Source organism: Pygocentrus nattereri, chromosome 3 (genome assembly GCF_015220715.1).
Source record: "Pygocentrus nattereri isolate fPygNat1 chromosome 3, fPygNat1.pri, whole genome shotgun sequence".
Lineage (NCBI taxonomy): Eukaryota > Metazoa > Chordata > Actinopteri > Characiformes > Serrasalmidae > Pygocentrus > Pygocentrus nattereri.
This window is the reverse complement of record NC_051213.1, coordinates 38,108,980-38,127,557: the sequence shown is the minus strand read 5'-3', so window position 1 is coordinate 38,127,557 and position 18,578 is coordinate 38,108,980. Positions and strand designations below refer to the sequence as shown.

General features: G+C 39.6%; 1 protein-coding gene across 3 annotated transcripts in view; it reads right to left on the bottom strand.

Moving 5' to 3' along the window:
• fmnl1b (formin-like 1b) overlaps positions 1 to 18,578 on the bottom strand; it is a 63,777-nt gene that overhangs the window by 28,428 nt on the left and 16,771 nt on the right. For 2 of the 3 annotated variants that reach the window (XM_017700748.2, XM_017700750.2), the window contains exons 2-9: positions 15,449 to 15,532; positions 11,657 to 11,737; positions 11,442 to 11,515; positions 8,993 to 9,076; positions 7,857 to 7,979; positions 4,461 to 4,569; positions 3,524 to 3,600; positions 2,841 to 2,934 (exon numbers count right to left, since the gene is read on the bottom strand). In XM_017700748.2, coding sequence (XP_017556237.1) covers positions 2,841 to 2,934; positions 3,524 to 3,600; positions 4,461 to 4,569; positions 7,857 to 7,979; positions 8,993 to 9,076; positions 11,442 to 11,515; positions 11,657 to 11,737; positions 15,449 to 15,532 — 726 coding nt within the window. The remainder of the gene's footprint in view (positions 1 to 2,840; positions 2,935 to 3,523; positions 3,601 to 4,460; positions 4,570 to 7,856; positions 7,980 to 8,992; positions 9,077 to 11,441; positions 11,516 to 11,656; positions 11,738 to 15,448; positions 15,533 to 18,578) is intronic. The other variant, XM_017700749.2, reaches the window with a different exon arrangement.

Here is an 18,578-nt window from a genome sequence, read left to right as displayed (position 1 = left end):
TCCGTTTGAAATATAGTGCTGGTTTTAGGTTAGCTAGTCTTAGATCATCAAGCTCAAGTGTTCTGAGTTGCTCCAATGGCCAAGCTGATGGTCAGCATAGCTGGGCTCTTAATCCCAAAGAAATTTAAGATTAGGGAAAGTATTCATTTCTGCCTTTTAATCCACTGTTCACCTTTACTAATGTTATTTTCTCAGTGTTGCCATTGCATTTATTTTGATTCCTAAAGAACATGATCTTACAGAGATGAAATTTTATTATTTGTCACATCACAAACTAATAAGTCCTCAATGTAACTGATCTGAATTCCACTTTGATTGTTTGCACATACTATCACAACACTTCCAATAGCGAACATAGTGATAGACAACAAAGACAAAATTCTGCATTTTGATACATTTTTCCCTGACCAACATGCTGTAATAAGGTAAAAATGTCAAAATATCTGAATATGTTGCTGATTATGCTATTAGAGAATATAGATCTTAAGGCCTTCTCCGACATCCTAGCCTTTTGGCCTAGCTTTATTTGTCATAGTCCAAAAATATATGTATCATGAGGGCTAAAGTAAATCATCACAACCCTTACATTGCCTTTGTGTTTGTGTTGGAGAAAGATATTATGGCATTACTTGAACTAAAATTACCTCAGTCTCCCCTTACCTCTGTGCATGTGTGTGTTTGGGGGGATGGTATGAGTTTGAAAGTGTATAATAGTGTCCTATACGCATGGTCAGCTGCCCCTTTACTCTGTTCAAATGGCGTCTTAGTTTTCAGGAAGGGTTAAAAAGAGAGAGAGGAATTTGAGGGCCACACCCCATCCACTGTTTTATCTTCCTGATGGACAACTGGTTAGACAGCAGCTGCTCTTGGTTTTAAGTGTGAGTGTGCATGTGTGTGTGTGTGTGTGTGTGTGTGTGTGTGTGTGTGTGTGTGTGTGTGTGTGTGTGTGCATGTGTGTGTGTGTGTGTGTGTGTGTGTGTGCGCGCATGTGTTTCAGGTGAGCCGGAAACATTTTGAGCTGGTTACTGTGGGTTTACATACATGTTACACAGTCCACACATATAAACAGGCAAAAATAATGCTCTGTCATACAGTAAACACTGCAGTCATGTCTATGTTTGTAGACATTTACAAATGACCTCAAGTGGTACAAAATCGAGTGGATAATTGTGAAGTGGTCAGCTGTGTAGAGTAGGTAAAGATTAGTTAGTTTGAATGCACTGCAGTGATATGAATCTGGGGCTGGTTGACACAACAGGCAGTGTTCTACAGAGTGTAGTACAACCAGAATTCCAATGAAGTTGGTACGTTGTGTAAAACATAAATAAAAACAGAATACGATGATTTGCAAATGCTTTTCAACCTATATTCAATTGAATACACTACAAAGACAAGATATTTAATATTCAAACGGATAAACTTTATTGTTTTTTGCAAATATTCACTCATTTTGAATTTGATGCCTGCAACACCTTCCAAAGAAGTTGGGACAGGGGCATGTTTACCACTGTGTTACATCACCTTTTCTTTTAACAACACTCAATAAGTGTTTGGGAACTGAGGACACTAATTGTTGAAGCTTTGTAGGTGGAATTCTTTCCCACTCTTTCTTGATGTACAAATTCAGTTGCTCAACAGTCCGGGGTCTCCGTTGTCGTATTTTGCACTTCATAATGCGCCACACATTTTCAATGGGAGACAGGTCTGGACTGCAGGCTCTTTTACTACGAAGCCACGCTGTTGTAACACGTGCAGAATGTGGCTTGGCATTGTCTTGCTGAAATAAGCAAGACGTCCCTGAAAAAGACGTTGCTCGGATGGCAGCATATGTTGCTCCAAAACCTGTATGTACCTTTCAGAATTAATGGTGCCTTCACAGATGTGCAAGTTACCCATGCCATAGGCACCAACACACCCCCACACCATCAGAGATGCTGGCTTTTGAACTTTGTGCTGATGACAATCCGGACAGTCCTTTTCCTCTTTGGCCCGGAGGATGCGGCGTCCACAATTTTCTCGTCAGACCACAGGACACTAATCCACTTTGCATTAGTCCATCTCAGATGAGCTCAGGCCCAGAGAAGCCGGCAGCATTTCTGGGTGTTGTTGATATATGGCTTTTACTTTGCATGGCAGAGTTTTAACTTGCACTTGTAGATGGAGCGACGAACTGTGTTCACTGACAGTGGTTTTCTGAAGTGTTCCTGAGCCCATGTGGTAATATCCATTACAGAATGATGTCGGTTTTTAATGCAGTGCCGCCTGAGGGATCTGTTTCCAAATAACCTGTTCACCTGTGGAATGTCTTTAACAGGGTTTTTTTGAGCATTCCTCAACGTTCCTAGTCTTTTGTTGCCCCTGTCGAAACTTCTTTGGAACGTGTTGCAGGCGTCAAATTTAAAATGAGTGAATATTGGCAAAAAACAATAAAGTTTATCCGTTTGAACAGTAAATATCTTGTCTTTGTAGTGTATTTAATTGAATATAGGTTGAAAAGGATTTTCAAATCATCCTATTCTGTTTTTATTTATGTTTTACAAAATGTCACAACTTTCAATGGAATTGGGGTTGTACATTTTGTACAGTCTTTTGTACACCAGCGTAGCAAACGTCATGTGTGAGTCATATAAAGAGCAATAGTAGTGGCAAAGAGCAGAAAAACCAATGTGGAGCTGAGAAGGCAAGAATGCACCTGAGGAGGATACAGTAAAAAAAAAAAACACTATCCATCCATGCCAGGATGCTGGAAAAAGCTGTTAGCTAACCTAATGTAAACGCAGTGGGTGACTAGCCTTTCTCTGCTAACTTAACAAAGATAAAGTACATAATATATTTCTTACCTCTTTGAAGTTGTTGAAAGCTGAGATAATTATTTCGTGACCTCCTCGGACTAAACACACAGCAGCCAACAGCTCCAGGACCAAGGCTTTAGTTCTAAATAAAGAGTGTATGCAGAGTTGTCTTTTCATCAGAAACACCTACCATATACCTGAACTGAACACCCCCTATTTCTACACTCATCGTCCATTTTATCAGTTCCACTTACGATATAGAAGCACTTTGTAGTTCTACAATTACAGACTGTAATCCATCTATTGCTCTGCATGCTTTGTTATCCCCCTTTCACCCTGTTTGTCAATTATCAGGACCACCAGAGAGCATTATTTGGGTGGTAGATCATTCTCAGCAATGCAGTGACATGTGGTGATGTCGTGTTATTGTGTGTTGTGCTGGTATGTGTGGATCAGAACTACCACCATAATATCAAAAATATCCAGCCAACAGTGTCCTGTGGGCAGTTTCCTGTGACCACTAATGACGTACTAAAAAGACATAAACATGAAACAGCAGTTGAGCTATTGTCACTGACTTTACATGTACAAGGTGGACCAACAAGGTAGGAGTATCTACTCCAGGACCATTGATTTGTCTGATCCACTCATACCAGTGCAACACACTAACACACCACTGTCAGTCTCACTGCACACACACACACACACACACACACACACAAAATTCTTACCTGGCACTGTTGTTGTTCAGGCTTAGGGTAATCTCATTCACACACTGTGGATGGCTCATCACTTGATTAAACCCTGACTGAGATAGAGAGAGAAGAAGAGACAAGACATAATTATTCACAGATTTATTTTGTACAGTGTCTTACAGAATGATTGGCAGTTGGTAAGAAGAGAAAATGCTGTTGTTGTGGTCTGGCACAGGAAACATGAAATCATTTTTTGAAATAGATTTTGAAGAGTTTAATGTGATATTTACACTGTCAAAGTTTCAAAACTGTCCCCTCCCAAACAGTCAAAAACTAATTTACTACTTTGAATTTACTGTTTTTGTAATGCTATGAAAAAACAAACCAATCTGGTCTATTTCGCCTACAGCAGTTTAGCTCTGTACACTTGTGCTGAAGCTGTAAGGAGTGTTTCAGCCTGGACTGCTTTTTAATTGAAACACAATACAGTACAACCAATCAGAACAGAAGTCATTTACACATATCCATCACAAAAGCACAGCAGCAAAACAGCCTGTTTAGTTCTAAGGAATAAAGAACAATTAAAAATGTTCATGTAGAAATGAAGTATAACAAGAAAAAAAATCATATTGGCCTGCTAAGAGATCCAGGACTAGGCTTAATCCCTACCTATGGTCATGCCCTATAAAATGCAAACATCACACAAGTAGCAGAAGATGATAATTTCAGACTTCCTTCAGACTTAGGCGTGGTTTAAACAGAAGCAGACTGGTGATATATGATAAGTACACTTTGTTCATAAGAATTTCTAGGAGTGTGAGTAAATGTGTATGAAGTGAAACCAATTTGCTCATATTTAGCAAAAGTACCAGTAATTCTGGAGGGCACTGTCATTCAACTGACCAGAAGAGAAGAGAATAAAGTGAGAACATCTGTGAGGTTGTGAGTGTTTGAAAGTGCATGTGTTTTGTACCTGGTAGTTCATGATGGCCCTCAGACACATGATGCAGAGATGTAGATGATCCTTCTGGCTGAGCAGACGTGAGTTCCTCTGAGCCTTCCTGTAGTGGAAAGAGTTCAGCCTGCAAACGTCACACATGTGGAGAGAAAGGAAAGGAAAACGCACACAAACACACCATTTATTCACCCATCATCAGCGCTGATCATACAGCATGTGATCAGTGGGGGCTTCAGATGGAAATGAGAAAATGGAGAAAAGGAGAAAAGGGGAATATGTAGGAGTTGTGGGTTATCAGACTAATGCAGTATTCCAGCTGGATTTTTTGTGATGTCATTTAAGGATCTGGAGTGTAACTCCCTCAAATACACACTAATATCTCAGATGTTCACGTTAGCATTATGTGACATGCGCCACAAAATGTCTGCTATCAGGTTTCATAATGAACGTGGGGTGGATTTGATGAGAACTACTGTTACTGATGGAGCTCTGGGTTGAGTCAAGCCCAAAAGACCGTTCACTCCATGTTCATTACTGGTTACTGACTACAAAACAACTACACACTGCATTCTGGATTAAAGTAGCTCTCATTTGCAGTCACAGATAAAACTAAACCAGCAAGATATGGGCTTAAGGCTTTATTTCCCTACTCCAGTCTGGCAACCCACTTGTACTGGACAGTTTTGTGTTTTCCCTGCTCTGACATACCCCTTGTAATGCCCTTTTTTATCATCAGCAAATTATTTCACTCAGGTGCAAGGAAAACACAGCCATGTACTACGAGTGGACTAAAGAATGTTGGAAACATATACACCACAAAACATGCAGGTTTTTCAGCATGCATCAGCAGAAAGACATGGGTGTGTATCTGAACGTAAATCACTTGCAGAGTTACAGCATTTGCCCACAAAATCCAACACTTTTTTCATTTATGATGAAAGACATTCCAGAATCATCTGCGTTCTCATGAAAAGACAAATAACTTCATACATCCTAGTAGTTCCAGTGAAGATTGCCTAACAATTGTTTTCATTTTGAAAAGCAAAGAAGAGAATGTACACATGTTGTGATGTTATAGTCTATTTAGCAACTGCATCAGTTAGGCCTATACTAGACACTGACAGTTATAAAAGGTAAAATATATTATGATCACATCATGTGCCTGTTTTTATTCCACAGATCATTTTGAGATGTGTCCAGATGTGACTCACAACATCCAATTGTAGCTCATTCATACGCTAAGATCTTTTGAATAAGATTGTTTAACTAATATCTTTTAAAAGATAAATGGGCCCTCATTTAAAAAAATACCTTTAGTGAATTAAAAAAATTAATGTTGTAATTTGCTTATTGCTTATTTCTGTAAGTCAACTAAGTTGGTGCTCTAATGTAGGCTAATGAATGAAGATTTTGGCATTCAGTGGCATGTGTTTGTTGAGAATTTGTCATACAAACAGTAATAAAGTTTTCATCCATAATTAAGCAGGCTGCACGCAAAAGCCTTTACAGAGAGAAAGTCCATGTAAATTAGAAGAAAACCAGTTCAGCTCTATCACAAGGATTTGGTGCACATTACAATCATACATCTCACTGTCACCTACAGGCACAGGAATGCAACTTGTTCTGCAGCCTCCACCCTTGAGGAGTATGTTCATTCACACAGAGCTATGAGGTTGAAATGTATGGCATTTTAAATGTTAATATAATGACTGTTATTCACTAAAGTTGCATACAGTCAATTTTGAGCATAGTTAATAGTTAAGAACTTTAAAAAAAATGCTTGTTTTATGGTTGATTCATTATCCGTATCATCTATTATACCAATAATAAGAATAAACATAGAAAATAACAATAATTTGTTCACATGGCAGTACAACACAAAAGCACATGTACTTATTTTACATGCACACTGGTATAAAACAGCATCTTATACACTACAATAAGACAGCATTTCAATCCATTATTGCAGGAAAGATTTTGTCTTTAAAAAACTTTGACATTTGTTTATTTCACATTTTATTCTTTCAAGCCGTCTTAATTACAAAACTATAAAGGGTATTCATTGCACTCACTGCGCAACCTCAAACTCTGTCTATGAGGGCAGCCATTGGCTCACAAGCTACTGAAGTCTATCATGTATTTGGCTCCCTACTGAAACCTCTGCATGATTTAGGGTGTGTTGTGTAATTCATTTTTAAACGAGGCGCTGGTAGGCTGGTACTTGATTTCACGCACTGAAGCTGATTTACTGTTTGCGTTCAGATTTGTGCTTGTTTGAAAGTCTTACAAAAGTTTTGTTAATCAGACACAGAATAGTCCACACATCATTAAAGGTGGTCGCATGTGCACAGCCTCGGTGAATAAGGGTCAATGTGTTTTACTGTGTGAAAGTTCTCTGCGTCTGTGGCACACACATTTACGAGTAACTTTCTCTGGTTCTGAGTTGAGTCTCGAGCCACTAGGGTGTAAGTGGAGTGTTGAGTTCTGGGTCTGTAGTAGAAAGCAGTTGTTAAGTCTTGTTATTAACTGTAAGCTTTACATTTTACAAAAATAAACCACTAATAAAAACCTATTACTACCACACTAACCACTACTACATGCATGCTATCTAACTAGTGTAATAGCGAATCCAGCTGAAGTTTAGCTGAAGCTTAGGTTTAGAATGATCAAAACCTCAGCTAGATTAGCTGACAACTTCTGAAATAGCTTCTGTGCTTGCCTGTTTCCTTTAAATATCATATTTACTGAATGTAGCACTTTGTTCTGTCCTTTTACACTCAATGCTTTTCTACAGGGTGAGTCAAAAGTCACAGGACACATTTTATTTTATTTTTTATTTTATTATCGACTTTTATCTCTGGGGTCATCTCAAACCACTTATGTATGCTGAGAAAATCTGCAACAAACACCTCCTTCAGCACCGCATCATGGAGGCTTGTGACAGCATAAAAAATAAAATAAAATAAAATGTGTCCTGTGACTTTTGACTCACCCTTTATAATGAAAGGCTCATCATTTGAAGCTGCATTGAACCTGATGTTACTGTGAGCTATTGGAGACTGGCATTGGAGTAATGACAGTAGTGAAATTAAGTCACAAATATAATGTGGAAACTTAGGGTTTTATTCATTTACCCCATTAAGGATGGCAGTCCTAATTTAATCAGTTTTGTTTGTGTTTTTCTTTGGTGTGGGATGCCTGATGTCAGTGTGATTCTCTGAGTAAACTAATCATTTAGTCTCACAACTCTGAAGACATCCTGTAGTCCTGCTGAGTTTGTGATAGGACCAGCATGATAGAAAACGCACACACACACACACACACACACACACACACACACACACACACACATATGCTCATACAGACAGGAGCATCCCTGTACAGCACTAGAACATGCAGTGAGGGACTGACCGTGAAGTGAAGGAACGGTTAGAGCGTGAAGAATTGTGGGTAGGGGAGTTTGTGGCACTGGAGGTCAAATCTTCCGCTGATTTGTCTTCAAAGCTGCTATTATCAGTGCTGTCCAGATCATACCTGCAAACACATAGAAATACAAAAAATAGACAATGTACATTCAACAGCTGCTTTATTAGAAACCCCTACCCTGTAGCGCCACCTTGCTGGTGTACAGTAAGAGACTGTAGCTCATTAGTTGATGCCCAAATGCTGTCCTCTAAACCTTCATCAATGACCAGTTTCTGACTGGGTACTGTTCATAGGTACGCTCAGCTGGATATTTTTGGGAGTTGGATCATGTGTAACCTTCCAACTGCACCATACACACATGCTTCCTACTGCTGTATACTTTTAATCTACTTCAGCAGAAACAGCAGTTGCCAGTCACTAAAATGGGGAGTTTGGGAATTTTCAAGTTGTTGTATTCTGTGTTTAATTACAGTTTTATTTACAGTAGATAAAGACACTATTCCTGCAGCAAGTTCTGCACAAAATGTTTAAAAACACCTGGACATTTAGTCAATTTTTCCATTTCATCAGTTGAGCAAAGACTCCATGTTGTCATGTTGGACCTGTTGGGAAGTCATGGGCTGGAAGTTAGGGAAGTAGCCTTATGACCAGAAGGTCGCAGGTGTGATCCCCTGAGCTCACAGTACGTGACTGAAATGCCCTTGAGCAATGTATCTAATGCCCAACTGCTCCCTGGGCTCTGTGGATAGGACTGCCCTCCAGTCTGGGCAAGTGTGCTCACTGCCCCTAGTGTGTGTGCATTCACTACTGTGTATGTGGTGTTTCACTGCATGGATTGGCTAAAATGCGAGGTGAATTTTCCCCCTTTTAGGGACTAATAAAGGTCACTTAACTTAATGTAGTGATTTTGGTTTCCTCAGCTGTAATGCACATTTTCTCTCACAGTAGTCTTCATTCCAGTCTCTACAGACAGCTGGAGGAGTGGTGGAGTAAGCAACGCTTATCCAGATATTTTATAACTTAAATGTGAAACTCTGAATGCAGCCTTTAAGTTCACCTCATATAGTTCTGCTATTAAAGCAGTCAAAAATCTAGGTATCACTCTACTGATTGATACATACGGGACAGCGCGCTGGGCAAAAGACAGGTAATCAACAAGAACGTCCAATCCCTTATTCTCTTCATTCAGAAACTCTTGAGCCCAGCTAGAGAGAGAGAGAGAGAGAGAGAGAGACAGAGAGTCAGGTAGACAGGTAGAGTCTTTTGACAACATAATTTCCATTGTAATTATCAGCTGGTGATGACATTTCAGACATTTCTGAAAAAGATCCTTATCAACTCTCTGGTGAAACAAGACCGACATTTTACTGGAAACACCCAAAACGCCCACAACCTTGGAACCTCGGAACTTCTACAGCTTTGAGCCTACATGCCTTGTCACTCCCTGCCTGCTAATGCCTAATCACTCTCACAGGAAACACAGAAACAAATGGGCAGAACTGATTAAGATGTCGAGCTTTTAATTTCTTGTTATTAGAGGGTAATTAAACCTTATTTAGATTCCTGTGTTGGTTTGTGGTGTTGCTACTGTATTTGTTTTCCTCCATATATAAGCTACAGAGTGCAAAGGCTCACAGTAGCCCCTGTTTGTTGACTAACGTGTTGGTTCCATACATGTATCTGTAAGGAATTCCCCACTGTTGCTCTTCCCTCTACCGTTTCTACTCCTGTCTTTGTTTCACCAACCATCTTTCTGGTTTGCTCCTTAGTCCAACCTTTCCATTCCGTGTTCCGTAGCTGTCTGGTTAATCTGTGTGTATATGTGACCCTCTTTCATTTTTTCACTGTTCCTGGATCAATCCTTGCATGTTCATGTGGATTGCAAGGCTCTAATCATGTGCGTATTTTGTTATCTTAACTTGGCTCTTCATGTGGTTATTCATTCTGTCCCTTTGGTTTTCACTTTTGGTTTATTACAAATGTTTTGCTTGAATTTTAACCTTATCTAGCCCTCATCGATCTTTCACTGTGTTAAAACCACTAAAAATCTCAAGGATGTCATTTTTAGTGATGGGTGCTAGGGTCCAGACACCTTCCTTTATTGCTTATCACTAACCCAGCTGTTCATCTATAATAATGTGATATTTGTGTTTGAACCACACCTTGAAGCAATATTTCAGAACATCTGTGCTTCTAAAACTTGGCACAGCATTTAAAAGTAAGTATCAAGTTTCCCATCATTGCTGTTTTGGGAAATACTTTGGGAAAAGTATTGTCTTGGCAATACTTTTAGTGTCAAAACCATTCCCAGTCCCAAACTTCTTTTAGTGTTAAGGCCAGTGCCAGTCTCATACTGTGCCCTAAGCCCTGCAGTGCTCCTCAAAGTCCACATGCTTTTTTAAATGAGCCACTTGTGGCTCTATTCAGATTGCAAGCATATAGCATCTCCATGGCAGGTTAAATCAATGAACAAATGGAATTGTATCCATGTTGGCCACACTGTAAAATCATCTACTCTGACTGGTCCTCACCTGAACCTTAAGCATTTGTAGATGACAGGCTGCATTGCTGTGCTCCTTGCAGAATGCTGCTGTAATGATGCATACAGTGTGCTTCTCAGCAATGTGAAATGAACACCCTCCAGCTTTTGAATCTTTGCACGCTATGGACTGCAGGATTGTGAACATGCTTTTTAGGACTGGCCTTATCTGTGCACTTGCTTGCATGAACATAAACGTGAAAAACTGTGTCCTCAGTAGGGATGGAGATTTCTGTCAAATTTTATATTTGATTTTTTACCGCATTATTCAAATAAAATCAACAAATATGATAAAACATGCTGTGGAATACACTATGCTATTTATGACTGCACAGATGTAGTTGGCATGCACAAGTAGGCTCTTGGTAGCTGGGCTATTTGCTCTCATTCATTTTCCACCATATCAAGGCATCTATGTGATGAAGCAGGCAGATGTCTTCACAGTAGTGGTGAAATTCTGCTTGACACAATTCTGTTGTTTTTGTGTTGGAATCTTCACTGAACAGGACTGCTATGGTAGACACATTGTCATTTTGTAGTTTCTTGGCTACTGCTTCACTTGTTTTGCTTGGGGTTTTGCTTGGGTGCAGAGGTCTGGTCCACATTAGCACAGCTGAAGGTCTAGCACGTTTGTTTCTACGGTGAGTTTATATCTGTATTAAACCTCAGATATTCATGCTTTGGGTTGAGAAATGACTACAGACTAGAGCTTTCAGTACTCTCTGATAGAGTACAGAGTGCAAACAAATAACACTAAAGAAAGCTAATTTGAATGTAATTGAACACCCCAATTCACTAATAGATTTTCTGAACTTTTGTGACATGTTTGAATATTCAAAGCTACAAAAGAATATTCTGTCTCATTATAGTAGTTTGAAAACATGAAGTGGCAGGATCCACTCAAACTTAAGGCCCAGTTTGGATTCTGGTTGGCTGTGGTAAGCTTACTTCCAGTGCTTATGGTCAACTCAGCCCTGATGTTTCACATAATGTCCTTCTGTATGTATGAATGTGCATGTGTGTGCCCTTACCCAATGTGATTGGTTCTTAAGGATATCTCCAGCTCTCTCAAGACTTGTGTGGCCTCTTGGACACGTCGCTTGAACTGATATATAGTTACAGAGGACAATTAACACTTTCTTTTCTCTCTCATGCCCCACACACACTTTTAAAACTGTCACAAATAGCTTAAAAACAATTATGTCTCCTCTCTCTGCCTTTCTCACTCTCTCTTATTCACACTCACCTTCCTGCTGCCCCCCTGCTCAATGAAGCTCTTAAGTTTCTGCAGGTACGCTGACGGAGGATTTTTCACCTGAAAACGCTCCTGGGGAGAGAACACACACAGCAGGCTGCTCAGCTTGATTAGGCAGAAAATACAGTGAGTGAGAAAGTGTGTATGTGGGAGTCTGGAGGGTTGAGGGAGGTAAGGAATAAAACACTGCAATTACTGAAACAGTACACGTACACACTGATATCTCAAAAACAAAATCTCTCTATTTCTCCCCCTCATCCATGACAATACCGAAAAGGAAAGAGTGCTGTTAGCCTTTTCTGGCATTGATGTTTTATTGTATACACAGGCAATTTTGCTATTTATGGTTTCAAGTTTAATCATAAACTTAATTCATCATTTTGACTTGGGTTTCCACAGCTAACACAACATTAATGGCTGCATTGACAGATTAGATGCATAGAGCACCAAGCCCTGTCAAATTGTTGAACAGTAGTATACTCTTCTAACCATGGTCTCACGCTTGTAGAGTGACTTAACCATTCTGATACAAAGCCGAAGCACATACAGTATGTGCATAGCTCAAAAACTATTGTACCCTTAAATAACTAACCTGTAAAATACAACCCCAATTCCAATGAAGTTGGGACGTTGTGTAGAACATAAATAAAAACAGAATACAATGATTTGCAAATCCTTTTCAACCTAAATTCAATTGAATACACTACAAAGATAAGATATTTAATGTTCAAACGGATAAACTTTATTGTTTTTTGCAAATATTCACTCATTTTTGAATTTGATGCCTGCAACACATTCCAAAGAAGTTGGGACAGGGGCAACAAATGACAGGGAAAGTTGAGGAATGCTAAAAAAAAACACCTGTTTGGAACATTCCCAGGTGAACAGGTTAATCGGAAACAGGTGAGTCTCATGACTGGGTATACAGGGAGCAATCCTGAAAGGCTCAGTCATTCACAAGCAAGGATCACCACTTTGTGAACAACTGCGTGAGCAAAAAGTCCAACAGTTTAAGAACAACATTTCTCAATGTGCAATTGTAAGGAATTTAGGGATTTCATCATCTACAGTGTATAATATCATCAAAAGATTCAGAGAATCTGGAGAAATCTCTGTTACTAAGCGGCAAGGCAGAAAACCAACATTGAATGCCCGTGACCTTCGAACCCTCAGGCGGCACTGCATTAAAAACCAACATCATTCTGTAATGGATATTACCACATGGCTCAGGAACACTTCAGAAAACCATTGTCAGTGAACACAGTTCGTCACTCCATCTACAAGTGCAAGTTAAAACTCTGCCATGCAAAGCGAAAGCTGTATATCAACAACACCCAGAAACGCCGTCAGCTTCTCTGGGCCTGAGCTCATCTGAGATGGACTGACGCAAAGTAGAAAAGTGTCCTGTGGTCTGACGAGTCCACATTTCAAATTGTTTTTGGAAGTCATGGACGTCGTGTCCTCCGGGCCAAAGAGAAAAAGGACTGTCTGGATTGTTATCAGCGCAAAGTTCAAAAGCCAGCTGTTGATGGTATGGGGGTGTGTTAGTGCCCATGGCATGGGTAACTTGCACATCTGTGAAGGCACCATTAATGCTGAAAGGTACATACAGGTTTTGGAGCAACATATGCTACTATCCAAACAACGTCTTTTTCAGGGACGTCCTGCTTATTTCAGCAAGACAATGCCAAGCAACATTCTGCACATGTTACAACAGCGTGGCTTCGTGGTAAAAGAGTGTGGGTACTGGACTGGCCTGCCAGCAGTCCAGACCTGTCTCCCATTGAAAATGTGTGGTGCATTATGAAGTGCAAAATACGACAACGGAGACCCCGGACTGTTGAGCAACTGAAGCTATACATCAAGCAAGAATGGGAAAGAATTCCACCTACAAAGCTTCAACAATTAGTGTCCTCAGTTCCCAAACGCTTATTGAGTGTTGTTAAAAGGAAAGGTGATGTAACACAGTGGTAAACATGCCCCTCTCGCAACTTCTTTGGAACGTGTGGCAGGCATCAAATTCAAAATGAGTGAATATTTCCAAAAAACAAAAAAGGTTATTTGTTTGAACATTAAATATCTTGTCTTTGTAGTGTATTCAATTTAATATAAGTTGAAAAGGATTTGCAAATCATCATATTCTGCTTTGATTTATGTTTTACACAATGTCCCAACTTTTCTCACGTCCCGGAGGAGGTAGGGGACATGGAGTCTGAATGGACCCTGTTCAAAACCTCCATTGTGGAAGCTGCCAGGCGTAGCTGTGGCCAAAAGCTTTGCAGCTGAGTGTGAAGCGGTTGGTATGCGGATCAGCACCTCCAAGTCTGAGTCCATGGTCTTGGCCCGGAAAAGGATGGCATGCCCACTCCAGGTAAGGGGAAAGGACCTGCCCCAGGTGGAGGAGTTTAAGTATCTTGGGGTCTTGTTCACGAGTGACGGGAAGAGGGATCGTGAGATTGGCCGTAGGTTGGGACAGGCGGCAGCAGTAATGCGATCACTGTACTGGACAGTAGTGGTGAAGAGGGAGTTGAGCCAAAAGACAAAGCTCTCTGTTTACCGGTCGATCTACAGCCCAACCCTCACCTATGGTCATGAGCTGTGGGTAATGACCGAAAGAACGAGATCGCGAATACAAGTGGCGGAAATGAGCTTTCTTCGTCGGGTGGCGGGCTACACGCTCTGCGATAGAGTGAGGAGCTCGGTCATGCGGAAGGAGCTCAGGGTAGAGCTCCTACTCCTCCACATTGAGAGGAGCCAGCTGAGGTGGTTCGGGCATCTGATCCGGATGCCCCCTGGACGCCTCCCGGTGGGGGTGTTCCAGGCACGGGACAAGACCCCGGGGTCGCCCTAGGACCCACTGGAGGGATTATGTCTCCAAGTTGGCCTGGGAGCGGCTTGGGGTCCCTGGGAATGAGCTGGAGGAAGTTGCGGGGGACAGGGTCATCTGGGATTCTCTGCTCTCCCAACTGCTACCTGTTTGGACTAGCGGTCAACGATGATGGACGGACAACGTCCCAACTTCATTGGAATTGGGGTTGTACTTTAAACATGGTGACTATTCTCATTATGTGTAAAATGTATGAAGCAGTAATGTCTGCTGTCACAAAAAGCTTGCATCACCACAATGACCATTTTAAGGACATATATTGCAAAGAATATATGTGTATATTAGATTTTTCTCAGAAGTTCATTGACATTGATGTAGTGGTGGCATTAGGGTGTGTTGTGCTAGTGAATGGATCAAATACAACATTAATAATGACTTAGCACTCTTGCGATAATATGTTGTAATTATGAGTAAGCATCTTATAATAATCAAAATCCTACAAATAGAAGAAATCAAGAAAGTGTCTCACAATTTTGACATAGCATCTCATAATTATGACTTACTATCACATTATGAGATATCTTATAATTATGACTGAGTTTCTCATAATTACTACCTAGTATCTCATAATGACTTCCTTTCTCATAATAATGAGATACTATGTCTATTATGACTTATATTATTACGACTTGGTATCTCAGAATTTTGACTTAGTATTGTATTATCATGATTTACTGTATTATAATTATGATGTGTTGTCTCATAATTTTGACTTGGTATTATTTAGGCTTTTTTCAGGTAGCAGAAATGGATGTCCATACAAATCTATATCACATAAGTAGAAAAATGCCAGATTTGTGCCACTATTTTTACTGCAGTGTGAGCATAGCCACCAGGACACATTATACAATATTAATGAGACTCTGCAGGATGTAGGTGTATATGTGCACACTCACCTGGTCACAGACTAATTCCCACTTCTTCTCGTTGTCATACTGGCAGAGCAGTTTGACTTTATCAGGGGGAAGATTCATAGAGTTCTGGACACACATATACACACAGAACAAAGGAAAGAGAACTTAACAAAGCGTTGTTTTCTATTATTATTTTCTTCTATTTCTAGAAACACAATTCCTTGGATACTAATAACAAGATTTATGGCATGTGTAGTCATATTTTATCAAACATTATGACCTTCCAGTACAGCAGTAAAGTTTATGTAGTCTGAATCACAAGATGTGCTGGGTCAGTTTCCTGGGTCAGTTTCACCCAACAGCTAACGGTGACTGATTTCACACCTAGCAAATGTTCAACTTAATGGAGACCTATTCCTTTCACATTTACCCAGAGGAAAATTTTACTGCTCAAATGTTGCCCTTTGATGGTTCAGGAAACACAAGAGCCTCCACGAGAGCCTGAACAGCAGGAGACTTCCCAAGAAATTTTACTTGCATTTCCATCTGATCTCATTATTGATTACTGTCTAAGAGAAACTAATTATTTTTACATTCTTTAGTCTGTCACTGTACAAAATGCATATCTATCCTTCAGACGTGTTTGTGAAAAAATGCATTACAAGCACACACATTTTCTCCTGAACAACTTCTCCTTCTGGGTAATGTGGTGGGGGAGTTTGCTGGTCATTGGGCAGAAGACAGGATGCACCCTGGATAGGTCACCAGTGTATTGCAAGGCAGACAGACATATCATTCACACTTAAGGGCACTTTAGTGTGTCCAAATGGCCTGAATGCATGTCTTTGAACTGTGAAAAACATGAAAAATCACACTCTGGTGTTATTCCCAGGTTTTGGTGCAGGTCTTCAAAAAATGTGTTCCACCAGAAAACACAAACATAGGTTACTTGGACATGATGGGCAGACTAGGTTCAGTTCAGTTTCCTGGAGTGCTCATACCTGCCAAAACAAAGTGAAGTAAAGAAAATGTCTGACAAACATGGTAGGTATGAAAGTACTTTCAGACTGTTTTGGAGAGAGGAAACCTAATCTGTCTGTATTTTACCAGCTCTAGTAATATTAAAAGTAATATTACTCTCTACTGAGGCAGTGTATAAACTGGGATTCTCTGTTACTGTGTGGGTATGGCAATGTGCTAATGAGGGAAACCTACAGTTATTCAGTAACACTGGATTCTGATGAAGACATCATCTTCTACAGGTGTTTTTCCTCTCCAGTGGAAGATGTGCCAACATGTTAGTTTTCCACATGAATAGTTTTTCAGCCTTTTATTTTTTCTGCAATAAAAGCCACACTATCTCAGTCTTCTCAGCAGAGCTGGTCAATTTAAATATGGTTATTTTGAGGCAATATGCTTTTCTGAGCATTGTGTGGACATCATCAGTACTTAAAAATCACATTCCAACTTCATGTTTGATCAAAAGATAAAAAAAAGCATCATTTTTTTTTTTTTTTTTTTTAGAAAGGTGGAATTATTATACATCTTGCAAGAGAGGGTGAAAGAAAGAGAACCTGCAGAAATGTATAAACAATTGAGCCAACCAAACTGACTTCATTGTTCAGAAAAAAAAAAAAAAAAAAAGCATCATTAGTCCTGTTTAACTGGGTTTAGTGCATGAAATATTAAATACAAACAATGTATTCACAGTGTTTGATAGAATTTGTAAAATGTGGCATTACGTTGTCCGTCATGTCGCCCACTACTGTTTCTCAGTCATCCTTAACAACACATCCTTGGCAATGCACCTGCATTAAGGCATGTATTTTGTACATACGTAATCAAACCAAAACTTCCATGTTTTACAGTTTTCTTAAAATGTAAAATCAGTTTCACCAAATAGTTGATCTGCATATTTATTCCATCTTCTCAAGATTTAACCTAATGAGTACCCAATTTTCAGTACTTCAATACTGGCACCTCGAACATTTTACTGAGTACTCAAATACCTGTGCACATCCCTTCTGTGCAGTATATAAATATTGTTATATACTGCTAACTGTACTTTTACCACGTACTGGAAAAAAGCAGTCCTCATGCCTTTGTAACTAAAATATTTACTCACATAGCAAGAAATGAAAGTAGCAATGCAAAAATGGAATCTACGTAACTTTATGAAAGTGAAAACCATTTAGGGGAATATATGTTGTTTTTAAAACTGCCTGTTAATATGTCATTTTCAATTATTAACTAATGATCAGAAGAGTAAAAACTTTGATGAACAGTCAACAAAAACAGTTTTTTGTGATCCATTCACTGCTGTTGGCCAAAATCTTGGGCATGTGCTCAGTGTGTTTATGTGTGTTCAGCATTTCTAGCATTACTTGCTGCCACTGAGTCATGAAGATCTTCTATAAGGCAGCATTGTCCACTGTTGTGTATGAGAGTGTGCAAGTCCTCCTGCCATCCATGCATTATTTAGCAGGCTGTCATAGCAACAGGTCATGTTGCAAACAGAGCTAATCTACAGGTGTAAATGGGCTTTCTTGGAGTTAGTGACCATACACTCTGGCTATAGCACTAAAATTTATAGATATATAATAATATATGCTCTAATAATACCTCATTGTACTGTATCATGTGCATAAAGCTGTCGAGTTGACACCAGAAAAAAATTGCATCTTGGCAAGTAGAATAATCTTAAATATAGTCTAAAATTTTGAAAATCTCATTTTGAGAATGCTGTAATAATATTAGAAGATTTAGCTTTTTTCTGTTTATTCTTGTTTTTTTTAGTTCACACACACACACACACACACACACACACACACACACACACACACACACACACACACACACAGGTTAAATCACCCTATAATATTCTATAAACAAGCTCACAAGGGCAAATATTTTTAACTGTATTTAAAATTATTTCATTTACCAAGATATAGTTTAACCCATTTCAGGGCCTGGTGTTGCATTTGTGACACTGAAGTCATGATGACGTGTGTCCTGTATCAAAACACAGGTGCACATCATCTCCACAGGTAAACCGTGACATGCAGACACTGAAAACATGTTCTCTGTGGCTGACTGATGGGATATTTGGAACAGAGGCTTTGAGGTCTGTGCTCAGAAATTCTCAAGATGTTTTGATAATACCTTTCTCAGT